Here is a 27,558-nt window from a genome sequence, read left to right on the forward strand (position 1 = left end):
GTCTGAATCTTTTATATGTACATCTTTGTACATTTATTTGATAAGAATAGACACAGCAGAATTACAGCACACATCCGGGGAGTTGCATAGAAATTACTCATATTACTGTCACATCAAAATGCATAGAAAAAGGAAATGTATCACACAAAACCAACAGGGCATATGTAGTGCATAAAACATGCCAGCTTCTACAGCACTGTGAATGTACATCATATGTACTGTACATTCCAATGCATATATCACAGAGGCTTCATGTCAAATAGCACCCTATTAAGCCCACTACTTTTGACCAGGTCCCATAGGGCTCTGGTGAAAAGTAATACAATATATAGGGAATAGGGTGACATTTGGGACACTTTAAGTGGTTCAAGCACCAATGAGACAAAGGCACTAAACAATCAGTAGCTTAGCCTGGCGCTAACACTTCATCAAATTACGTTACCCGGAATCCTCTCTCCTCTCCCTGGAACTACCGTATCTATGCTTCAGCCTTAGTAGAGACTTCAACAGCACTGGCCAGAGTTCACAAGAGTTCATCAGTTAGGGCCTCCGACAATCTGTCCCCCATGCGCCCTTATGCATACAGGTTTTTCTTCCTACTGGTCTCATCCTCATAGGAAAGAAGCAGAGCCTTCTGCAAAACCCTCTACATTCAGTTCCTGGACTAAAGACATTGCATAATGAAACCTTATAGCTGTCAGATCTCTATCAAATGTCAGAGGAAATATCAATTAAACATCATTCAGTGATTGGTGAGAATCCCTCACTAACCTCGCATGGGTCTTTGAGGACTGACTTTGGGAGCCCTGGTTGAAATACTCTTCAGACAGACTTCCATTCCAACTACCAACTAAACCCATTCAGAGACCATTGATAAAGATTAGCTTATGCTGTATTAAAAAGTATAGCATTAAGGTGCAATGGTAGACATCTTTTCAATACGCACAACATAGTCTGGACTTTCATTAGTGTCTTCACATGAATTGTTTAGGTTAGAGTTTGTGGGTTGGTGCTGTTATGCCTAATGGTTAGTACTCAAAATATGACTATATTCTATATGGGAGTGGCAAGGCTGTATATGTAAAGTTATTGTATTTTACATAAGATACTACCAGAACTATCATTCAATATGTATGCACAAAGCCCAAGCGAAATTATCATGTATATCTTTGACACGTCTTGACCCATTTCAAATGGTTGCAATTTGAGGCAATTTCATACATTTCATGTTACTTCACAATGAATAACATGTCATTCTGACACTTGTTGATAGCTCCTTGGGAATGTAAACACAATCATGACATCGTCCATACATAAAAAACATATACATACATACAAAGTACATAGTTAAAACATTTTGATGAGCCCCCGTGCTTTGCTATAATGAGAGGATTCAGTGACTCTGACACTTATTCAGGTGCATTATGTCATAATGTCAGCCCAGTGCTCTCCCCATCATTCATATTCCTGCTTGAATCCAGTCTCTATGGAGAAATGTAAGACTTTGTTGTGGTCAATTCAAAGAGGTCATATCACCCAAACTACTTTGATTTAATGAAGTTCTCTACTATCAACTCATTTCTAGGATGGCACCTGAGGCACATTCCTCAAATACTCAAGATGATTTGGATTCCTCAGTTGCTCTTGGTTACAAGGCTATTCCATTTGGTTAAATAGGAAATAAGATGCCAATGGTCAGAGAGACTTAAGGAACAGCACCATTCACCATCTGTTAAAGATTTGCATTGGTCTTGTTCTAGGTGTATATTTGCAGTAGTATGTATTGCCAACGAGAGAGACATGCACCCTTCTACACTAATGGACTTCCCTGGTGTACACAAACGGGCAGCATATTTATTGAAATGTCCCAGGTAAGAATACGTTCATCAAACAAGTTCAGACAGGTTTCAGGATACATTTAGCTAGAACAAGCTCGGTCAGAATGTGTTTCCACTTCGGAAAAAGATTAGGAAAGACAAGGCCACATCTCACTGAGATATCTGCCTGCATTCTTATCATCATTCAATATGTATGCACAAAGCCCAAACTATCGACCTGTCCTTGAGAAGCACTAGCTACATTATGTCTCAGATATAGCCTATTTGGGAAAGAGCTGTCTCCGCCCCTTGGCTTTGATTCGAGGGAAGGTGGCACTAGTTTCTGTGCTGATTGGTTGAGAGCGAAAAGGGGTGTTGCCTCCTTGTCTGCGCAGCAGGAAGTCCACACTAGAGGAAGTCATGGCATAGAAGACGTTTCCTGTGGCAGGGATGACCAACTCTACAGGGCAGAACAAGAAAAGTCATCACTACAATAAATATGAACAGTGAACTGTTAAAGTGATTTCGCATGATCGGGTTGAGAAATGTCTTTACCTTTTCCATCTGGCAATAGTTGGATCAGCTCATATCTGGATGCTTGTTTGGGGTCCTGACTGTGTTTTTCTAAGGCAGAACTGATCACAGTGGGCGTCTTGTCATTGCTTGTCACCTGAGGAAACAGAGAAGAAGAACGACAATGATACCAGACAGCTTGACTCCTAGTTATAATATCCTGTGTACAACCTGAGGAAATGTTTTGGACTACTATCATTAATGGATATTTGTGGATTAAAGTAAATGGTCATGAGTGCAGGGTGCAGTGCAGTGTATAATTTGATACCAAAAAAAGGCAAATATCTCTAATTAAATCTCAACTCAATATATCATTATCCCAGCTCAGTACCAGTATGCTTCTGTACATATTCCCATCTTGTAAATCCATCCGTATCCTGACGATCCGCATATCAGGCCCAGACCCTTTGTTGTTATTGGTGGGATTGTTGCCACAGGAGACTGATCGACGATGTGATTTGATGGGAGTGGATGGTGTCAATGCAGACGGGATGGGGTCATTGGTGGGAGGGGAGGAGTCAACATCCAGACAGGAAACTGAGGGGGATTTCATATGCTGAAATAATAATAGTGATGAAAATAATAAAAAAACATTATACTTACTGATATGACAAGATAAAAAGTGGCTGTTGCGTGAAGGCCAAAGCAAATAAAAAGACACAGAAGAGAATTAAAAGATCAAAGATTTTCCTCTTTTAAAAGTGCTCTTCTGTATGTTTTTACGACATTTGTTTTAAAACAATCATATTTGATTACTAGTAAACAGCAATACTTAGCAATAACTACGAGTATTTGCGCATGAATAGTAATTGCATGCTCTGCAATTCTAGCTGGCAATGCAAATATATTTTTGGGAAAGTAGGTAAAATAACTGGAAATAATAGGTCTCATTTTGTAATTACCTTGGTGAATTTGGAAAGAAAGTGACAGACGGGGGAGGGGAAGTCAAAAAGACCGTCACTGTCAGCAACAAGGCTGGTCCTGGAGGAATTCAGGCTGTAAGGAGGTGAGAGAATCATATCATGTATGTTCATCACGCACCGTAATCTGCATGACAACAACCTACAAAACATCTTACTCAACCCCTGAGAAATACATAGTAAATGTACAAGCTTGGCTTTCAGCTCTTTCCAATGTTGTATGTTAATTTACCAGCTCTTGCACTGTGTGAGGATATTTTTAATGGAAAACAGTACGGAGGACTTACCCCCAGACCCCCAAGTCAATTTTCCACAACTGATTACTTATGGCCACATTACTACAAATTTGACAGTCAAATAGTCAAGATAGTCACTATATATACAGTATATAGTATGTGGACACCCCTTCAAATGAGTGGATTCGGCTATTTCAGCCACACCCGTTGCTGACAGGTGTATAAAATCGAGCACACTGCCATACAATCTCCATAGACAAACATTTGCAGTAGAATGGCCCATACTGAAGAGCTTAGTGACTTTCAATGGGGCACTGTCATAGGATGTCACCTTACCCACAAGTCAGTTCACCAAATTTCTGTCCCGCTAGAGCTGCCCAGTCAACTGTAAGTGCTGTTATTGTGAAGTGGAAACATCTAGGAGCAACAACAGCTCAGCCACGGAGTTGTAGGCCACACAAGCTTACAGAACCGGACTGCCAAGTGCTGAAAAAATTGTCTGTCCTCAGTTGCAACACTCTCTGCCAAGTTCCAAACGGCCTCTGGAAGCAACGTCAGTACAATAACTGTTCATTGGGAGCTTCCTGAAATGGGTTTCTTAATCTTAACAATGCCCCCGTGTACAAAGCGAGGTCCATACAGAAATGGTTTGTCAAGATTAGTGTGGAAGAACTTGACTGGCCTGCACAGAGCCCTGATCTCAACCCCATTGAACACCTTTGGGATGAATTGGAGCGCCAACTGCGAGCCAGGCCTAATCGCCCAACATCAGTGCCCAACTTGTGGCTAGAAGCAAGTCCCCGCAGCAATGTTCCAACATCTAGTGGAAAGCCTCCCCAGAAGAGTGGAGGACGTTATAGCAGCAAAATGGGGACCAACTCCATATTAATGCCCATGATTTTGGAATGAGATGTTTGACGAGCAGGTGTCCACATACTTTTGGGTCATGTAGTGTAGTATAGTTCACAGACAATGCTGACTGGCCATTCTTTTACAATAGTACTGAGCCCATATAACCAGTGTATTTCACTATACATAGTGAAAGGTATCTGCAGTGAATACTACCGGCATGTTGTGTGTAGAGTGTAATAATAGGCCTCATTACTTTGGGCACCGTGTGATGATGACTGTAGGGTTCAGGGTACGACCAGAGCTCGGTTCGCACGGCACCTCAATTTCATTGGACAGTCTGTAACTGCAGACATCATGTAATGTGATTAGCGATCATCATAATTGTAGAGTTCCGTTTGAAATAACATGTATGTACAAACGTGAATGTTTTGATTGTAAAATGAATAAAACCTAAAGATAATCACGGCTTACCTTTCTTCTTCATTTAACGAGGGTACACTTTGGTACCACTGTAGGAATGCCTCGTCAGTGAGGAAAACACAGTTTTTACAGGAAGACTGCAGTAGTCGGATCTGAGCTAAAACCTCAAACTCCTGCAAAGAGAAAAACAAATCATTATCATCAAATTAATCTCCAGTAGTAATGGCACACTGTCAGTTAAATTGCTAGAAGTTAAACATTAATATGTGCATGAATGCACCGCTTCAGAATTCAATACACTGCCACACATTTAATGACACAACAGAAAAGCAATTTATAAAGACCATCTGCTATGTTGAGCCAGAGGCTAATGAATTGGTCTGGATCCTGGAATAACTGAACATGTGGACAATGGGCGATGAGGAATTTAAACAGTAGCAGTGCAAAGGCCCTGATTGCACCACTTACTCGTCTCCTCTTGTCAAAGTTGATGTAGCCGTTCTGAAACGGAGGAACAGGATATTATGTCACTGTCAATGCAACTTATTATTTTTTTTAAATGTACAACTTCACCACTAGAGCTTATGACCCAACTTCCTGTTGATGGACACATGATGAGGGATAAATGACTGTACATGAAGGGACTCACCTCTAGTCTGTCTTTGACGGCCGTGTCCAGCATGGTGAGGTCTGTGAGGAAGATCCCCAGGTAGGGTACTGTGCCCTGGGCTGTGGACTGTGTGAGAGAGGGGAGGGGTGGAGAATAATGAAAAACAGAGGCATAGGGCTTCAGGCTTCCCAGACACAGATGAAGCCTACTCAATGCATGCTCAGTGGAGAACCTTGGGTTAAGACCGGTGAATGTACTGTATATCAAGTTGTCCTTACTTAACCATCAACAATTCCTATATTGAAGAAATACCAGCATTGCATTACGCTACATCAGCAAAGGGGTATTTGATGCCCTTTGTACAGTATATTCCATGCTTCTTCCTTCAAGGAAAAAATGATTATGAGCTTTGTGAGTGACTTCAAACTCGCTTATAGGAGCACTTACCCCTATCTGTCTCCTGTTGGTCATCTTTCCGTCCAGGTTGGCGAACTTCGAAGTGCCCTCCTGAAAAACACAGACAAACATCTAAGCATGACAATCTGGAACACAATCTAGAATTTAGAACAATGGCTATGTGCTCCAAAGCCCTGTGTAGTAACTGTGTAGTAGGCCCTCAATTCCAGACAAACTGAGGAAGCAGCTTGCTTGGTAAATTATCAAAGCACAGCAGAAGGCAGTGTGATATTTTTCCAACATCAAAGCCTGGAGTGAAGCTTTCAAACGAAAGCTCCGGCATATGTTTCGATGAATTCCTGCGTGGATGCCTTGGTGAAATTGCAGCTAATGTAAGGTATTGATGCATGCGCAACGCATAACAGTGAATGAAAATGCTGCTAATCCTACCGATTTCCAGCCCCCCCCGTCAGAAATTCACAATGCAATACATGTTTAGAAACGGGTGAATTTAGATTGACAGGACATGGACATTGAGAGGCTGTACACTCCCAGATTAAGCCTTCCTCTAGGTTAAAAGGCATGATTCATGATTCAAAGTGATTTTTAGCCCCGGAGTAGTGCTTAATCTGGATCTGTGTAGCGCAACCGCTCTTGAATAGATATGAATTTGAGTTGAGTTAAACACGTTTGGTGTGATCTCTGATGACACTTCACATGAGACCTGTCCTCTTCTCATACCACTTGTATTATGGGATGTCTGTCAGTGCACTGTGTGTGTCTGTGTCTCTGTGTGTATGTGTACATGCGTATGTACATACAGTACGTGCGTGGTGTGTGCGTACGTGTGTGCAGTAACTCTCAATCACTGTGACTCACCTCTTTCAGCAACTCCCTGCTCTGGGAGTAGTTGTCCTTCTCAGAGAAAATGTTGGACAGCTCCTCGTATCTCCTCACTGCTTCCCTGTCAGACAGAGTCACATGACAACAACAATGAGCCATGCACCCAAAGAGGGTATTAGGGGCCTGGACTGACATTTCTCTGCCGTCTACTGGGCCTTACTATAATCCACATCCAAGCGAATCAGCGAGCCATGATTAGTTTAGCTACGATTGGGGAAATTATAGCAAGATGGGATGATCAACGCGCGGTAGTGTTTTGGAACGTTAAATGTGTTTGACTATGGGAAAGGATGGTGTTATATCAATGACAACGTGATTAAATTCCTGAGTTTTTGAAATGGCTGTGTTGTAAAAGACAGTTATGACAATGATATTGTTACGAGAATGACAATGTTATGGGAATGACAATACTTTGAAAACATCTGCAATACAAGTACGTTTTGCTGTGGTCAAGTGGTCTAGGCCGCTGCCTCCAGTGCATATGTACTGCTGTAGCATGGGTTCAAATCAGGCCGCCCATTTCAGCACACTCTCCTTTACCTAGAACCAAAAGGGTTTTTCAGCTTTCAGCATAGCAGAACCCTTAGAAGAACCCCTTTTGGTTCCAGGTAGAACCCTTTTGGAACCCTTTTTTCTAAGGGTGTATCGCTCTCTATCCAATAAACATACAAAGACAAAAAAAAAAAGTATGTTTTTCTGTTATACCAATCGGAATGCTTCCTCCACCAACCTGTCAGTTTCTAGCCACGTCTTCCTTAGTCTGTGTACTGGGTTACTCTGCAGGGCAGACACGATGGCGTAGAGAGACGAAAAGTTTTTCCTGGCTCTGCATTCCTGTTGAAACACACACAGTATAGCATTGTCTGAGAATACCTGCAGCCGGATCAATGGGGTTGTTTGGCACTCGCTGTCTGACATGGTCAACTATATACATTCCTAAAGTGACTTCTCCCATAAAAACCTGTTCATGAGGTGACGTGAGTGTTTTGGCAACAAACCGTGATATCTAGCCTGAGAGTGTGTGTGAGATTGTGTGTGTTTCAAACAAGTTCCTTCACACACACAGGAGCTAGCTAGGCTTTTAGTCGTGAAGGAGAAAGAGGTCTGGCAGTGACTCCATAACAACATAACATGTGTCCATAACAACCATGTGTCCATAACAACCTGAGGATGGTGTGTGTGTGTGTGTGTGTGTGTGTGTGTGCGTGTGCGTGTGTGTGTGCGTGTGTGGGAGAGCGTGTAAGCAAGTAAGCAAGAAAGTGTGTGTGATTGTGTGTGTGGAGTCAGCAGGAACAGCCCTGCTGCAAGCTGCTAATGTTCTCCTAAGTTACAGGATGGCAGTACTACATCTACTGTGAGCACCTTTACAGAGAGAGGAAAGTATTATGCGGAAAGTCAAGTACAGTGTAGTCTTGTTAATGTTTTGAGAAAGACAGCTTAGTATTCTGCTCCCAATTCTCTACTTCAACCCAAAATCCCAAACCTATTGCTGTTGTGCCCTTGAGTGAGGTATTTAACCTCGAACTTCCTCCAGAGGAATGCTGCTTCCAAACTCTCAACGGGTGTGTGTGGACAATAAAGTTATTCTATTGTAATGATGACCGGCTGACCTCTGCCACGCTGATCCATTTCTCCAGGAGGCAGGCTCTCTGCTGGCTGCGGAGCTGCGTGGGCCACAGGCACGAAGCCATCACGGCATTGGCCAGCCGGTTGAACTGGCGTACAGTGGCCCGGACGGACCAACATACACCCTCGCGGCCCTTCTTGTCTCTCTGAGACCACAGGGAGCCCAGGCAGTGGTACGGGACCAGACGCACAAACAGCTCCTGTTAGGAGAGAGTGGGGGAAGAGGTAAGGAGTGAGTGAGGGACCAGGATTGAGGGAATAAGAGGTAGAGAGTGAGTAAACATTGAGAGAGAGAAAGAGAGAGAGACAGAGAGAGAGAGAGAGACAGAGAAAGAGAGACAGGCAGACAGAGAGAGAGAGAGAGAGAGAGAGCAAGGCATAGCCAGAAAGATTGCAAGTATGAGTAAGTATGAGTAGTATGAGTAAGAAAGGGTCAGAGAGACATAACAATAGAAAAAGAGGAACACAATTAAGACTGTGGTAAAGTGCATGTTCCCATGATCTATATAAGGTTAGGCGGAGTAATGATACCGTAGGGGTCAGAGGTTAAACCCACCGTCTCTATCTTGGTGAGCTGCTCAGCAATCAGCCCAGCAGGGAAGCCCAGGATATTGGTGGGATCAAACTTAGTGGGGTCAGCAGGAGGGCTGGCGATGGTCCTATCTAAACGACAGAGATGATGCAATACTAATCCCAATGAATGTAGGTCTATATTAACTGATACAAATGAAAGGCTTATTCAGTCGGGTTGGCAGTGGAAAGAGACATTAGGGTGGTCTTACAGAAGCAGGTTCCACCAGATTTGGATGGTAGACAGCAGACAGTGGGAATAGAACACTGAAGATCATCACAGAAAACTACTGGAAACAATTTGGAGGAGAGTTCTGCCCATATATATCTATGGTTATGCCACCCACAAAATCCTCATATAACCTCAGGTTGGCAGTGCCATGACTGTCATAAACCCAGAGTGTATAGTGACCTGAACTAGAGTCAGGCAGTAGGGCCTGTTCATTGAGCTCCTCTGCCAGTCTGAGGAGGCGACCCCTGATCTCTATCCCAGAGGGGTCGGAGGGCAGCAGGGGGGCCAGGCGCAGCAGAAGACCAGGCTCTCCTAGAGAGCGGAAGTCCTCAGGATACTCCGACAGCCACATACTGAACACCATACACACCGCTCTGGGAGAGGGAGAGCGGAACGGGAGAAAATATGCATGAAGTGTGCGCACACACACACACACACACACACACACACACACACACACACACACACACACACACACACACACACACACACACACACACACACACACACACACACACACACACACACACACACACACACACACACACACACACGAGAGGGATCATATAGTATCAGACTCACCTGTTGAAGGGTTGCCTAGTCTGACTCCTTGTACTTTCTCCTGGTGGATGTTGCAATCTGGAGAAAGAGGGAAGAAAAGAGAAATAAATAGAGAGACAAAAGTTCCTTTGAGAGAAAAAAAAGCTGAATAAGAGATGGTTTCTTCAGGGTAACGCAGAGGCATCACAACGTCTCCTTTCCTTCCCTTGGTCTTTCAACAGCACTTCAAAAAGGTTTTGTAACACTACATACAACCAGTGTGCAATGCATTGTTTCCTCTGTCTTCCCTACCTGTCGATGAGGATGTCCAGCACTCTCTTGGTGGAGGTAAAGGAGCGATAGGTGGAGAGGAAGATGGTGATGAAGGAGGAGTCTCCCATGGCGAAGGAGTGGAGGAGGTGCTGCACCAGCTTCTCCTCTGTTCCCGCCTTCACACTCTGCGAACGAGAGCTGGACTGGAGGGAGAAAGAGAGAGATTCATAACAATACTACCATGACAATACAGACTTACAAAGATAACGTGTAAGGATGTAAGGTGTAATTATACTGTCATTTCTGTGCATTGTATAATGGTATGTATTCTCACTGTTGCACTGGTGGGGGCGCCATGCTGTTGCTTCACCACTACATGGTATATCACTCCGTCCTCTTCCTCCTCCAACACAGTAGACTGAGGAAGAGAGAAAGAGTATGATTAAGATTATGATTCAGAAAAAAAAGTGCATAATTCATACTCTGGCACAAATCTCCCACTGTCAACAAAATCTAGTTATTCATGCTTATCTCAAGTTGCATTGACCTACCAAATCCAGAGGACAGTACCAAGTTGTCTTCATGGGGGAAGTCTCCCCCTGTGGAATACAATAACATCCAATAAAAATAAGTGCTGTCACATGACCAGAACCAGAACCTTAGGTTTTAACATAAATCCCCGACGTTCCCATGAAGCATATTATGTTATTAGAATTGTACAATAATAAACATACATATTTAGGAGTTTCAGAGGGCAAAGCAGTTTTAACAGAAAATATCTGAATGGGTTGAAAAGAGAAAACAAACAAGCATGGGTGAAATATCATCAGAATCTGTTCAGGTTGTAAGTGGAGTAGTCTTAACACAAAACAACCCACAGTCAATTGTAAATGTAACTAAACCGATGGATCACAACATCTTTCATATGTTTTGGAAAGCAAACAATGCATCATTTCGACAGAAATGACAACATTACATGAAATAAACCCTCTGAATACTTGCAAAACAGCTGTGATACTGTACTGAAATGACCTGCTCACAGTTTCACTGAACCATTCCATGAAATAGGCCGACTATGAGTACAATAGCAAAACATCCTAATGTACCTGGGGGGGGGGTAATGCCTTAGTGGATATATCAGTTTACATGAAAATGTGATTTTCCATGCTGAAAAATGCATGAGAAAACACAGTGACGTCAGTCTGACATCAACAATCCATACCAGTGACCCAAACAGAAGACCGACTGGTCATATGTGAATCATTCAACATGTAAAACCACAACAACGTCAACACGTTTTAAAGCTATTTAGGGCATTGCACTGCCTCCTTTTGCATTAACTTCCCCCTTCAGTTGAGATCCAACCACAATATGATGATAAGCAATTTCCAGGTCAACATATACGTGCAAATGCATTAAGCACAAAGCAGGTCATATAGACCACTGACCAGACATCACAGTTACGCAACAACTGCTGTATCCTATAACATGTCTATCAGTTTCCTTTTTTGACATGCGGAGGTGCCTTCTGTAATCACCTTCAGTAACCACTCATTCAAGTCAATTGGAGTACTGAAGGTCCATGCTCAGTTAATGTAGTGAAATGATCTTATTTTGGGCTCCCGAGTGGCGCAGCGGTCTAAGGCACTGCATCTCAGTGCTAGAGGAGTGTCTGTCTGAGACACTACAGACCCTGATTCGATTCCAGGCTGTATCACAACCGGACGTGATTGGGAGTCCCGTAGGGTGGCGGAGAATTGGCCCAGCGCCATCCGGGATAGGGTTTGGCCGGGGTAGGCCGTCATTGTAAATTAGAATTTGTTCTTAACTGACTTGCCTAGTTTAACAAAGGATGAATAAAAAAATCCATAGTCTGTCTATTATCATGACATAGGTTCAGAACATGTTGGTCGACCTACATGTTTCTGTTGTTGATCTCATATGTCTGTTGCTCTTTCTCTTTCCCCCCTATCTGTACCTGACTGACATTGACCCAAAAAAACACAAGTTACCTTTGTCTCGACAAGTCCAGACAGGCTACAAGCCTTTAGCTTCTTTGAGAACTTCACAAGAAAGCCACAAACACCATCTTGTCCACTTTCTTTCATCGGTCTTTTTAGTTTCCTATTTTCTCCTTGACCGTCGTTTTTCAATGACCGAGGGATTGTTTGTCTTTCAGTTTGTCTGGCTCTCGGACACACATAAACACACCTGGAGCCGTCATTAGGTAGGGCCACCCCCTCTGTGTGCCTGCGTCACATGGACACACCCATAACACACACAGAGATAGACGTATGCACACGTATACACACACTCACTCGCAACCAGGCACACTCACTCACTCACTCACTCACTCACTCACTCACTCACTCACTCACTCACTCACTCACTCACTCACTCACTCACTCACTCACTCACTCACTCACGCAGGCAGGCAGGCAGGCAGGCAGGCAGGCAGGCAGGCAGGCAGGCAGGCAGGCAGGCAGGCAGGCAGGCAGGCAGGCAGGCAGGCAGGCAGGCAGGCAGGCAGACAGGAGAGGGATGATATAATATTATATAATATTATAATATATACTCACCTGTTGAACACACAGGGAACTCACATAGCCTACACACAATGAGAAGGCCTGCAGCTATTGGCTGAACAATACCTTCTCTCTTTCAATCCCTCCTTCCCTCTCCCCCACTCTCTTTCCCTGTGTGAATGACCTACGTTTGTAACTAAACCTGTTTAACTATATCTCTTCCCACAATGAATAGAGTAAATTTAGAGGCAGACCTAATTGACTAAACTCATCCTCCATCATCAACATTTCAACAAACCTGCTCTGAGGATCATTACATCCTCTGACACTGACCTGTTAATATGTGACATATGCTAATGACTTCATAAATGTTCCTAGTCAACTAATAAAGCAGGAAGCACGCCCTGTTTACTCAAGGGGCTAACGACACTATGTTGACACACAGGTGAAGACTTTCACAGCCTCACAATGATAGACTTGTTCAGGCTACAGCCTGTTAGCACTAGTAGAAGCTAGGTCTGGCTGTTAGCATGTTAACCAACTGACCTCCTCCTGCAGGGAGGAGGTCAGAGATCTGGCAGTGTGGTGCCAGGACAACCACATCTCCCTCAATGTGAGCAAGACAAAGGAGCTGATCGTGGACTACAGGAAAAGAAGGGCCGAACAAGCCCCCATTAGCATTGACGGGGCTGTAGTGGAGCGGGTCGAGAGTTTCAAGTTCCTTGGTGTCCACATCACCAACAAACTATCATGGTCCAAACACACCAAGACAGTCGTGAAGAAGGCACGACAACACCTTTCCCCCTGACGAGACTGAAAAGATTTGGCATGGATCCCCAGATCCTCAAAAAGTTCTACAGCTGCACCATCGAGAGCATCCTGGCCGATTGCATCCTGGCCAATTGCATCAACGCCTGGTATGGCAACTGCTCGGCATTCGACCGTAAGGCGCTACAGAGGGTAGTCCGTATGGCCGACTGCATCACTGGGGCCAAGCTTCCTGCCATCCAGGACCTATATCCTAGGCGGTGTCAGAGGAAGGCCCAAAAAATGGTCAAAGACTCCAGTCAACCAAGTCATTGACTGTTCTCTCTGCTACCGCATGGCAAGCGGTACAGAAACACCAAGTCTAGGTCCAAAAGGCTCCTTAACAGCTTAAGACTCCTGAACCCCCCCCTTTTGTTTTTACACTGCTGCTACTCACTGTTTATTATCTATGCATAGTCACTTTACCCTTACCTAGATGTACAATTACCTCGACTAACCTGTGCCCCCGCACCCGGTATCGAGTCAATATAGCCTCGTTATTGTTATTTTATTGTGGTCCTTTTTTTTCTTTTTTACTTTAGTTTATTTAGTAAATATTTTCTTAAAACCTTTTCTCAATAGGGGGTGCTGTTGGCACTTTGTAATAATTTCGTTCCCAAATTAAACTGCCTCGTACTCAATTCTTGCTCGTACAATATGCATATTATTATTACTATTGGATAGAAAACACTCTCTAGTTTCTAAAACCGTTTGAATTATATATGTGAGTAAAACAGAACTGGAGTTAGAGCAATTTTCCTATGAGGATGTGAGAATGCTGAAATCTGCCGGCTGTTCTGAGATCCGTTTATAAATCTGCCTGTCTTCTATTGGTTGAGATGCACTCCATACGCCTTCCCCTGGATGTCAGCGAATAGTGAGAATTGAAATGGTGTTGCTAGGCAGATCTGAGAGCTTATAAATGGGCTGGGAACGTGGGGTCCGTCCTTTGTTCTCTTCGCCAGGACGCAGAAAGGACCTCTGGCTGTCGTTATAGAAAGCTCCCGTTATAGCCCTTAGATATATCCGGCTCTGTTTTTATTCGATATAGGTGTTAAAGACATCATAATGTTGTTATTTTAAACCGAGTTATATCAGTTTACATCATTATATTGCGATTTTCGGATATTTATTTATGCTGCGTTTTAGTGAGTTGGACACGTCTTTGCCACATGGCTAATGTTTACTGCTAATTCCAACGTTGAAGACTACATTCTACAACCGAGCAACGATTCTTTTGGACAAAGGACAACTTGCCCAAGATTCTGATGGAAGCTCATCAAATAGTAAGAACTATATATGATGTTAATTCGTTGTTCTGTTGAAAAATGTTAAACTCATATTCCGCCATGAATCTCAGTGCGGTCTCGCTTTAACGCACGCTGTATGTCGTAGTAACGTTAATTTTAAAAATCTAACACAGCGATTGCATTAAGAACTAATGTATCTTTCATTTGCTGTCCAACCTGTATTTTTTAGTCAAGTTTAGGATTAGTTACTGATTAGATTAGGTGCCTCTCCCAAGATTTCTCCCGACATATTGTTTGCATTTTGGCTACTATTCTCATTGTATAACCACGATTTGTGCCGCTAAATATGCACATTTTCGAACAAACTCTATATGTATTGTGTAATATAATGTTATAGGACTGTCATCTGAAGAAGTTTGAGAAGGTTAGTGAAAAAATTAATATCTTTTGCTGGTTTATTCGTTATCGCTATTGTTGGCCTGAATCAATGTTGTTGGCTATTGTAGTAAGCTAATATAATGCTATATTGTGTTTTCGCTGTAAAACACTTAAAAAATCTGAAATATTGGCTGGATTCACAAGATCTTTGTCTTTCATTTGCTGTACGCTGTGTATTTTTCATAAATGTTTTATGATGAGTATTTAGGTAATTCACGTTGGTCTCTGTAGTTATTCTAGTTGCTTTGGTGAGAGTTGTGATGGTGGCTGCAATGGTAAACTATGATTTATACCTGAAATATGCACATTTTTCTAACAAAACATATGCTATACAATAAATATGTTATCAGACTGTCATCTGATGAAGTTGTTTCTTGGTTAGTGGCTATTTATATCTTTATTTGGTCGAAATTGTGATAGCTACCTATGCAGGAAAAAAATGGTGGAAAAAAAGTTGTGTCTTTTGCTATCGTGGTTAGCTAATAGATTTACATATTGTGTCTTCCCTGTAAAACATTTTAAAAATCAGAAATGATGGCTGGATTCACAAGATGTGTATCTTTCATCTGGTGTCTTGGACTTGTGATTTAATGATATTTAGATGCTAGTATTTACTTGTGACGCTATGCTAGGCTATGCTAGTCAGCTTTTTTACTGATGGGGGTGCTCCCGGATCCGGGATTGTGATGAAGTAGAAGTTAACTCTATTTCTTGAGCTGCATTGTTGGTTAAGGGCTTGTAAGTAAGCATTTCATTGTAAGGTCTACATCTGTTGTATTCGGCAGTCGTGGAAAAAGTCATACTTGAGTAAAAGTAAAGATACCTAGAAAATGACTCAAGTAATAGTATAAGTCACCTAGTAAAATTCTACTTGATTAAAAGTCTAAAAGTATTTGGTTTACAATATACTTAAGTATTAAAAGTAAGATAATAAATCATTTCAAATTCCTTATATTAAGCAAACCAGATGGCACCATTTTCTTGTTTTTTATTTATTTATGGAAATCCATTTACATCATTAACAAACGAAGCATGTTGGTTAGTGAGTCCGCCAGATCAGAGGCAGTAGGGATGACCAGGGATGTTTGGTTGATAAGTGTGTGAATTTGACTATTGTCCTGTCCTGCTAAGCACTCAAAATGTAACGAGTACTTTTGGGTGTTAAGGAAAATGTATGGAGTAAAACGTACAATATTTTCTTAAGGAATGTAGTGAAGTAAAAGTAGTCAAAAATATAAATAGTAAAGTAAAGTACAGATACCCCCAAAAAAGACTTAAGTAGTACTTTAAAGTATTTTTACTTAAGTACTTTACACCATTGGTATCCGGCGCATGTGACAAATAAAATTTGATTTGATTTGAACTCTAGCTAGCTTAGACTACTAGCCATTGTTAGCCTGTGTAGCTCTGTTTACCGGCACCTATAACCATACTTTCTGCACACATATGACTCTATGCAACAGACAGAAGGAAGGTTGTGTAAATACATGGACTGCAAACCAGTTGAAGAGGATTTCTAGCCTTGGTTTATTCACCTTAATGTACACAGAAAGAATATAATACACAAGGACTTTTAGAGATGATTATTTCTGTGTTGTCATCAATGCTAGCCTACATCAGGTCACGAAAAACAGTGACTACAGGCTTTGTACTGTAGGCCTACAGTAGCACTATGCATTCAACTAATCAGGGTGTTATAAACTAGGCTAACAGCACAGTCACTGTTTCTAAGAGACTGCAGTTGTAAAAGTGAGGCAAAATACAACTTGTTTACATTTTTAACATAGGTCTACTGTAGACCTACTTTTCTATGGTATTATGTTTTTGTCTCAAGCAGTAGGTCTAAGGTTAAGTTTACCCACAACTCTTCCTGGTACAGTTACCTACAGTAGAACCACTTACTTGGGACCATCCGTGTCAACCTCAACCAAACACAATCACCACATCTCAGTCTGTGAGTGGCGATGGAACAGGGAGGCACCAATGAGGATGTCTAATATTGTGGCATGTAACAACCCCTACAGTGTTTCTGTTCTACCAAATGCACAAAATCTTTGAATCTGTTTGAGTGCATTTTCCCCAACAATCAATGCAAGGACTTGGCTACTCCACTGTAAGGAAAAGCTGGCTCACGGAGCAGATGATAATAATCATGGAAGTAAGTGGCTGTGGTTCATTCCATGAGAAACATCTTGATAAGGAAATTTGCTTGACTCTCCTCAGATACCGCATCATTCAAATCTCCCATTTTGTCTGCTCATGTTTACAGATTTTGTCCAATGTTATCTTTCGTTCGCCCACTTTTTCCATCGCTGCTAGTTTTAACTTAATGTTCATACTCTTTATGTGGAACCTCTCTCATGATTCAACATGCTCCTTGTCTCTATATTTCCATCTTTTCTCTCCATAGAGGAAGTACATAATGAGCGGAGACAAACACAGGAAGCACGACGTGCTGTTGTGACGAGCTGCTATTTTTTCTCTCTCTCTTTCCCTCACAACCCGGCCTCCTCTGACCACTACGATAGGCATCGGTGCAGGGGGGGAAAGCAGGAAGAGCCTCCCAATCTCTCAATCTTCACCCCCTGTCTTTACACAGTCTCAAGTTCTACTTCCGTCACTTGTTCGTCAACATCAGACATTTTGGGCTATGTCTCTTTAAATAAGTATCTATGGTTGTTATACAGTATGATCAAATGGGTATGTGAGCAAATGGGAGCGTATTGTCATGTGAAAACGTAATCCCACCACTGAAACCAATATTGTTGACTACTTTACACAGCAGTACAATTGGGGCTCGTAAATATATCCTCGTAAGTTTTATTTAAAGATGCCTATTGTTTTTTTTTAGCTCCCTACTCTCCCTCTCAGGCTCCCACCCCTTCCTTCCCATCTTTCCCCGCTCTTCTTCTCACGCTTTCATCTGTGCATCCCATGGTACCCTCTCTACTCTTTAAAGTGAGCCCTGGTGGTATTCTAGAGCTGCTCTATTTCCTTATATCAAAGTCTTAAGGTTGTTTTAACTATCAGGGTCATATTGGCAAGACACTTCGTTTTTTTTGTTCAGAATGAATATTCAGTAGACTATATGGGTCACCACATATGACAAACCATAGGCCCCATTTTAAGATAAGCGGAAATACTACTGAAATGATTCCACCAAGCTATACCTGCAAAACAAATGTTGAAACCTGACCTAAAGAACATGTTGCCCTGTGTGGAAAAGTTTCATTGCCTGCAGGGGGGGGATGGATTGTCATTATGAGGCCTGACCCCATTGTCTAAATCCATTCACATGCATCTAAGTTTCCCTCATTAAAGAGTGAACAAGTGGCTTGATTCAATTCCACTTGATAGAATGGCCTCTGAAACCCAGCCTATGATATCTGAGTGGAGTGGGGGATGTGGCAGCTGTACAACACACAACACATAGACCCACCCGCTGGTGGCCACCCATAGATTATTTAACACGGGTGGCAGGGTAGCCTAGTAGTTAGAGTGTTGGGATAGTAACCGAAAGGTTGCAAATTCGAATCCCCAAGCTGACAAGGTACAAATCTGTCGTTCTGCCCCTGAACAAGGCAGTTAACCCACTGTTCCTAGGCCGTCAATGAAAATAAGAATTTGTTCTTAACTGACTTGCCTAGTTAAATAAAGGTAAATAATAATAAACACGAGACACCTAGTACAGTGGCCATGTCATGTGACACAAACAGAACAAGAGGGAAGTTACCACTGTAGCTGGTGCCTGAGTCAGTGTGACTTCTTTTTATAGCTCCGGGGAGTTTCTTGAGACTGCATGCTAAGTGAAGTCAAAGCCAATGAGACGAGCTTCATGTGCACTACGCACTAAAGCCAAGTAGCAAGTGTATGAGAGTTAGTCAGTTGAAAATTATGGAGTTAATTGACACGTAATTAAGAGACAATCAAATAAATCTTAAATTGAACTGATACGGTCTGCAATTATTGGGTGAATATAATGATTTGTCATATCAAAGTGATGAAATTACATTGGCCTAAGTGTCATAAAATTGTGGCCCCCTCCCAGTTAGGGGGAGTGATGAGCTCTACAGCAGTCTCACAACTCAATCGCTGGTTGAAAACTGGTTTCTGCTCCCAAAAGATAGAATTTGTAGATAATTGTCCCTCCTTCTGGGACTCACCCACAAACAGGACCAAGCCTGTCCTGTTGAGGAGTGACGGACTCCATCCTAGCTGGAGGGGTGCTCTCATATTATCTACGAACATAGACAGGGCTCTAACTCCCCTAGCTCCACAATGAGATAGGGTGCAGGCCAGGCAGCAGGCTGTTAGCCAGCCAGCCTGCCAGCTTAGTGGAGTCTGCCACTAGCACAGTCAGTGTAGTCAGCTCAGCTATCCCCATTGAGACCGTGTCTGTGCCTAGACCTAGGTAGGGCAAAACTAAACATGGCGTTGTTCGCCTTAGCAATCTCACTGGGATAAAGACCTCCTCCGTTCCTGCCATTATTGAAAGAGACTGTGATACCTCACATCTCAAAATAGGGCTACTTAATGTTAGATCCCTCACTTCCAAGGCAGTTATAGTCAATGAACTAATCACTGATCATAATCTTGATGTGATTGGCCTGACTGAAACATGTCTTAAGCCTGATGAAGCCTGATGAATGTACCGTGTTAAATGAGGCCTCACTGCCTACTCAATCACTTTTTATAGCTACTGTCACGCCCTGACCATAGAGAGCCTTTGTATGTCTCTATTTGGTTTGGTCAGGGTGTGATTTGGGGCGACATTTCTAAAATAAAAGGAAAATGTACGCTCACCACGCTGCACCTTGGTCTTCTTCCAGCATACAGGCCTCCTGGGTCATATACAGAGTTCCTCACTGAGTTCCCTGAATTCCTATCGGACCTTGTAGTCATGGCAGATAATATTCACATTTTTGGTGACTTTAATATGGAAAAGTCCACAGACCCACTCCAAAAGGCTTTCGGAGCCATCATCAACTCAGTGGGTTTTGTCCAACATGTCTCCGGACCTACACACTGCCACAGTCATACTCTGGACCTAGTTTTGTCCTGTGGAATAAATGTTGTGGATCTTAATGTTTTTCCTCATAATCCTGGACTATCGGACCACCATTTTATTATGTTTGCAATCGCAACAAATAATCTGCTCAGACCCCAACCAAGGATCATCAAAAGTCGTGCTATAAATTCTCGGACAACCCAAAGACTCCTAGATGCCCTTCCAGACTCCCTCCGCCTACCTAAGGACGTCAGAGTACAAAAATCAGTTAACCACCTAACTGAGGAACTCAGTTTAACCTTGCAGAATACCCTAGATGCAGTCGCACCCCTAAAAACAAAAACATTTGTCATAAGAAACTAGCTCCCTGCTATACAGAAAATACCCGAGTTCTGAAGCAAGTTACCTGAAAATTGGGACGGAAATGGCGCTACACCAAACTGGAAGTCTTCCAACTAGCTTGGAAAGACAGTACCGTGCAGTATCGAAGAGCCTCACTGCTGCTCGATCATCCTATTTTTCCAACTTAATTGAGGAAAATAAAAACAATCCAAAATTTATTTTTGATACTGTCGCAAAGCTAACTAAAAAGCAGCATTCCCCAAGAGAGGATGGCTTTCACTTCAGCAGTGATAAATTCATGAACTTCTTTGAGGAAAAGATCATGATCATTAGAAAGCAAATTACGGACTCCTCTTTAAATCAAAGCTCAGTTGTCCTGAGTCTGCACAACTCTGCCAGTACCTAGGATCAAGGGAGACACTCAAGTTTTTTAGTACTAAATCTCTTGACACATTGATGAAAATAATCATGGCCTCTAAACTTTCAAGCTGCATACTGGACCTTATTCCAAATAAACTACTGAAAGAGCTGCTTTCTGTGCTTGGCCCTCCTATGTTGAACATAATAAACAGCTCTCTATCCACCGGATGTGTACCAAACTCACTAAAAGTGGCAGTAATAAAGCCTCTCTTGAAAAAGCCAAACCTTGACCCAGAAAATATAAAAAACTATCGGCTTATGTCGAATCTCCCATTCCTCTCAAAAAATGTAGAAAAAGCTGTTGCGCAGCAACTCACTGCCTTCCTGAAGACAAACAATGTATATGAAATGCTTCCGTCTAGTTTTAGACCCCATCATCACTGAGACTGCACTTGTGAAGGTGGTAAATGACCTTTTAATGGCGTCAGACCGAGGCTCTGTATCTGTTCTCGTGCTCCTAGACCTTAGTGCTGCTAATGATAACATCGGTCACCACATTCTTTTGGAGAGATTGGAAACCCAAATTGGTCTACACGGACAAGTTCTGGCCTGGTTTAGATCTTATCTGTCGGAAAGATATCAGTTTGTCTCTGTGGATGGTTTGTCCTCTGACAAATTAACTGTAAATTTCAGTGTTCCTCAAGGCTCCGTTTTAGGACCACTATTGTTTTCACTATAAATTGTACCTCTTGGTCATGTCATTCGGAAACATAATGTTAACTTTCACTGCTATGCGGATGACACACAGCTGTACATTTCAATGAAACATGGTGAAGCCCCAAAATTGCCCTCCCTGGAAGCCTGTGTTTCAGACATAAGGAAGTGGATGGCGGCAAATGTTCTACTTTTAAACTCGGACAAAACAGAGATACTTGTTCTAGGTCCCAAGAAAAAAAGAGATATTCTTTTGAATCTGACAATTAACATTGATGGTTGTACAGTCGTCTCAAATAAAACTGTGAAGGACCTCGGCGTTACTCTGGACCCTGATCTCTCTTTTGACGAACACATCAAGACTGTTTCAAGGACAGCTTTTTCCATCTACGTAACATTGCAAAAATCTGAAACTTTCTGTCCAAAAATGATGCCAAAAAATTAATCCATGTTTTTATCACTTCTAGGTTAGACCACTGCAATGCTCTACCTTCCGGCTACCCGGATAAAGCACTAAATATACTTCAGTTAGTGCTAAATACGGCTGCTAGAATCTTGACTAGAACCCCCCAAAAAATGTGATCATATTACTCCAGTGCTAGCCTCTCTACACTGGCTTCCTGTTAAGGCAAGGGCTGATTTCAAGGTTTTACAGCTAACCTACAAAGCATTACATGGGCTTACTCCTACCTATCTTTCCGATTTGGTCCTGCCGTACATACCCACACGTACGTTACGGTCACAAGACGCAGGCCTCCTTACTGTCCCTAGAATTTCTAAGCAAACAGCTGGAGGCAGGGCTTTCTCCTGTGGAGCTCCATTTTTATGGAATGGTCTGCCTACCAATTTGAGAGACGCAGACTCGGTCTCAACCTTTAAGTCTTTATTGAAGACTCATCTCTTCAGTAGGTCCTATGATTGAGTGTAGTCTGGCCCAGGAGTGTGAAGGTGAACGGAAAGGCACTGGAGCAACGAACCGCCCTTGCTGTCTCTGCCTGGTTCCCCTCTCTCCACTGGGATTCTCTGCCTCTAACCCTATTACAGGGGCTGAGTCACTGGTTTACTGGTGCTCTTCCATGCCGTCCCTAGGAGGGGTGCGTCACTTGAGTGGGTTGAGTCACTGACGTGATATTCCTGTCCGGGTTGGCGCCCTCCCTTGGGTTGTGTTGTGGCAGAGATCTTTGTGGGCTATACTCGGCCTTGTCTCAGGATGGCAGAGATCTTTGTGGGCTATACTCGACCATGCCTCAGGACTACCTGGCCTGATGACACTTTGCTGTCCCCAGTCCACTTGGCCGTGCTGCTGCTCCAGTTTCAACTGTTCTGCCTGCGGCTATGGAACCCTAACCTGTTCACCGGACGTGCTACCTGTCGCAGACCTGCTGTTTTCAACTCTCTAGAGACAGCAGGAGCGGTAGAGATACTCTGAATGATCGGCTATGAAAAGCCAACTGACATTTACTCCTGAGGTGCTGACCTGTTGCACCCTTGACAACCACTGTGATTATTATTATTTGACCCTGGTGGTCATCTATGAACATTTGAACATCTCGGCCATGTTCTGTTATAATCTCCACCCAGCACAGCCAGAAGAGGACTGGCCACCCCTCATAGCCTGGTTCCTCTCTAGGTTTCTTCCTAGGTTCTGGCCTTTCTAGGGAGTTTTTCCTAGCCACCGTGCTTCTACACCTGCATTGCTTGCTGTTTGGGGGTTTAAGGCTGGGTTTCTGTACAACACTTTGTGACATCAGCTGATGTAAGAAGGGATTTATAAATACATTTGATTGATTGATAAATGAAGTAGTATAATATCTCACAAACACATTCTTTCCTAAAAAAGACACGAGAACTTACAATGGAAACAATTATCTGCGTACTTTAGGGTTGAAAAGGAGTAAAACCCAGACATTAGTGACAGAACAACAAGGCTGTGTGAGTATAGAATAACCCAGCAATGGACTGCCACAACTAGTCTGATAAAACCTTTACAGCCTCTGTCTCAGCCAGTGGAACATAAACAAAGGTTATACATTGTGAGAAAAACACGAATGCTGTCAACCTGTCCAGGTTTGCACACTTTCAAATCAACCAACACAACCCTTTCTGTTTCAGGAAAATTCAACTGGATATAAATAAATAGTGAATTATATTAGAAAATACATGTAATATGGTCATAAGAGTAATGCTCAAGAAAACAACATCTTAGCAGAAATGTTACAGTAGTCTACTTGGAAATCTCAAGACATGAGCATTTTCTTCAATGCTTGGTGGTCAAACATCATCTCATTCACTGGCATGCCTTGATGGAAAGTACCTCCTCTTTAGTGTCCGTCTTCGAAATCAAAATGACTGAAATCCCTGAGGTTCTTTGAAAACCAACTGACCGCATCTGCTGTTTACTCAAGGAACTGGTAGGGGAGCTCTGTTACCACGGTTTCACAGACCACTGCTCTAATACCCTAACCCCCTACCCTGGTTGGTCTGAGGAATGTGATACATTTTAAAGGGCAAGACTAAGAGGACAACCTGACTTAAAGCTGCAATATGTAACTTTTTGGGCGACTGACCAAGTTCACATAGAAATGTAAGTTATAGATCTGTTATTCTCATTGAAAGCAAGTCTAAAACGCTGTAGAGCTGTTCTATGTGAGCTATTTCTATGCTTCCCGGTCTTAAGTTTCATTTTTAAGACTTTTACTTTCGGTTTTGTACATCAGCTTCAAACAGCTGAAAATACTATATTTTTGGTAATTGAAAAGATTTTTCACAGCGGTTTAGACGGTAGAATGATTCTAATAGTTTGTTTTTTCCCTAGCACTGCACAGCCGATTCATATAATTAAATCTTGATGGTGAGTTGGTTATTTGAATAAGCTATGTAGTGTTAGGGCAAAAACCAAAATGTGCACCCAGGACAGTTTCTGTATCAAATCAGCCATTTGTTGGATTCCCCATAGATTAATTTATTTAATATGAGACCACTGGAGAAAGTTTGCTATGTGAGAGAACAGGAAACAGTGCCCTCCATAACTTCACAGGTATTAAAGTGCAACTGCACCTTGATGTATCCTTCATCACAATTTTCTTTATCTTTATTTAACTAGGCAAGTCAGTTAAAGAACAAATTCTTAATGACAGCCTAGGAAGAGTGGGTTATCTGCCTTGTTCAGGGGCAGAACAACAGATGTTTACCTTGTCAGCTCAGAGATTTGATCTTGCAACCTTCTGATTACTAGTCCAACACTCCAACCACTAGACTACCTGCCTCCCCAGATGAAACTACTCCTGCAGTTAATTGCTGTGAATGAGTTACTAACAGTACATGTTCCTAATCAAGTTAATCAAATATAAAATCACTTCCAACCTCAGAGGAGTTCAGTCCAGTACTCTCAGTCACTTGTCCTGATTGGCTGCTGAGGCGAACATTGTCAGGCGCTAAAGGCCGGTAGCCAATGAGAGGTACATCCCTTGACTCCACCCCTGGCAGGTCCATCCCACCTGTTCGCATACTACGAGGGATCATGGTGCCGACGGCTAGAGACACAAAATAAACAATAGGCACTTATGGGGTTAATTGGTTATAATTTAAATGTTCTACTCAGAAAATGAGAGTCAATGGCACAGGACCAACATAATTTTATAGTTCATGGACTTTAACCAACTCGGAAAGGCATAAAAAAATAAACACAATAGTATATATATTGTACAATAAAAATAATTGTGTACCAAAGCTTTGGTGGTAGCAGTTCATTTGTTTACATGATGATTTACATTTCACTGTGCCCTGCTCCAGCATTGAATTTGAATGCCAGCTCTTCCTTCCTTTTCCCTTCTCCCTCCCTGAGATGTGGATTGCCATGATGATGGAAATCTAGAAAACACTGTTACACCGTAGGGCAGGAGGAGGATGTTGACATGTACCACTATATATATTTAGAGACAGCAGATATTCATGTGACCATGCATTGCTGATTCACATTAGTGAAACTGTTTCAGAACATTTTTTGCCAAGCAAGTGTGGTGTAGGCTACTGTATATGAATGTACGGCATATGGATATGTCAGAAGACTTCTTGATCTTGTATGGTTAATGTCATTACTTCAGTAAGGATGCTAAATGTGTTTAAATAGGTGGAACAAACATTTTATGTTTACTCTTTATCTGTGTAATTAAGGGTTTGCTATTGTTATTTTATTTTACAGCTGCTCTTTAATTATTTGTTACTTTATTTCTTATTCTTTTAGGTATTTTTCTTAAAACTGCCTTGTTGGTTAAGGGCTTGTAAGTAAGCATTTCACTGTAAGGTCTACTACACCTGTTGTATTCGGCACATGTGACAAATACAATTAGATTAGATTTGATTTGGGCTACCTGTTATACATAGCTTTTTGTCTGTGAAATTAAATGCACTTTTCTACCCTACATGCACTGTTATACAATCGGCTTATATGGGACACTAATCAACTCAATCACATCATCTTTGGGAACATGGTACTAAACTTTGAAGTGTATTTCAGTCTTGAGGGCCTACATATAATTAGGCCTAGTGTTATTAAACATATATATATTGGTTATAGGAAAACATATCTGTAAAATGTGTCTATATACTGACTGTTAGTTTGTCATCATAAACAACCAACGGTTATCCACCAGTCTGAATAACTTCCATTCGTGACATTGCTGCCTTTTTGAGGAAGGCAAACATTACATTTTGGTCTGCATGAGTGAGTCCACACTGTAACTAGGCTACAGATGGTCACACCCCAATTGCATATGTTCCCTTTCAATTCAACCAACCGATGGGTGGTGCTGTATTGACTTCTCAACCAAATTGTGTTCACCTTCAATCATAGGAAACAAGACACTATAGGGGTTAAGCCTAATATGATGATAAAGTTTGCGTGTAAAGCATTTGTTTTTTTAGTAACCAAATACACAAGGTTTAGGCCTATTTGTAGAATGCCATATATATTAAATGTTATGAGGGCCCTGCAATTAAAGAGATGATGAAATTACAAAATGTCATTCATGGCTATATCGTATGATCGAACTTACTGAATGTTGAGTGTCCAACTACGGTCAGCTAAATTCCGCCAGCATTGGATAGCTGTAGTGTTTGCCGCCGTGGAATATACGGTTACCGGTTAGTGGACGAATGTCGCGCCCATCCGTTCCAGCACCGACGTCGGAAGAGAGTTTCTCACCCCCTCTATCAGTATCTGTGTCCCCCTCTGGTCGCCTGTCAAGCTTCTAGTGCTGATAGCAGCACTGAGCGCATTCGTGTGCCGCACACTCCCTCACTGCTTTCTGTGCTCTGACGGCGCAGTTCCTGTAGACGTGTGCTCAGCGCGTTTAGCAACATAGCCTACACTTGTCTCACTGGCTGAGAGAAGGGGAAAAAGTGGTACTCTCGGAAATATAGTCTATTTGGACTGTGTGTTTGGTGTACAATATGAAAAATGTCAAGTCATCTATGGGCTCCTAAAATTAGGGTTTAAGAACAAAACCAATAATTCCCTATGGAAAGCACACACACACACACATACGTGATTTAACCTAATATTTTATATGCTGGATTTTTGTGACATTTTCTTTTGGCTATCTGCCACATTTTTTTCTCAATGCTGACAGTAGCGGAAAACATTTCCAAAAGGAAATTGACCCAAACACTGCTGGAAGGCATTAGTGTGTCATGCCCATAGGGGCCACAAGGGTATGTGCCCCCTCAGATTTGTCCTTTTTTTGTTTGTTTTTATTTTTTCATGTAAAAAATCTCTCTATTATGCATGGTAATACCTTGGAACAGATTTCCAAAATTAAAATCACTTGGAGCTGATTTGCTGACTTTTAGCCCCCCCCCCCCCCCCCCCCCAAAAGAAAATAAAGGTTTTTATTTATTGGTTTGAAAACTTGGGGGGACAAATAAAATCACTCACAGTCCAAATTCGTCCTGTTGAGGAACCCTGCTCTGGTGTGTGTGTAGTCAGTATCGTCAGTGGAGGAGGAGAGAGAGAGTGTAGAGTAACACACATAGCGTTTCCTTTGATTTTATCTGCCGGGGATGGACTCGTAGGAGGAATGTTTGTAAATGAATTTGATCAATCTATTTAGACTATTGATTCCTTCTTGATGAATAAATAAAACAAA

General features: G+C 42.2%; 1 protein-coding gene across 1 annotated transcript; it reads right to left on the reverse strand.

Annotated features, from left to right (window-relative positions):
* Positions 1-23: 23 nt before the first annotated feature.
* Positions 24-26,688, reverse strand: LOC120048386 (ral guanine nucleotide dissociation stimulator-like 2). Its single transcript, XM_038994317.1, has 19 exons — positions 26,467-26,688; positions 24,776-24,945; positions 10,303-10,386; positions 10,008-10,171; positions 9,738-9,794; positions 9,336-9,529; positions 8,910-9,016; positions 8,338-8,553; positions 7,458-7,561; positions 6,704-6,788; positions 5,876-5,935; positions 5,468-5,554; positions 5,287-5,319; positions 4,870-4,991; positions 4,652-4,741; positions 3,293-3,386; positions 2,722-2,946; positions 2,373-2,487; positions 24-2,277 (listed from the first exon to the last, which is right to left on the reverse strand). The coding sequence occupies exons 2-19, from the start codon at positions 24,932-24,934 to the stop codon at positions 2,099-2,101; spliced, it is 2,175 nt and encodes a 724-aa protein (XP_038850245.1). The 5' UTR covers positions 24,935-24,945; positions 26,467-26,688; the 3' UTR covers positions 24-2,098.
* Between the last annotated feature and the right edge of the window lie 870 nt (positions 26,689-27,558).

Source organism: Salvelinus namaycush, chromosome 5 (genome assembly GCF_016432855.1).
Source record: "Salvelinus namaycush isolate Seneca chromosome 5, SaNama_1.0, whole genome shotgun sequence".
Lineage (NCBI taxonomy): Eukaryota > Metazoa > Chordata > Actinopteri > Salmoniformes > Salmonidae > Salvelinus > Salvelinus namaycush.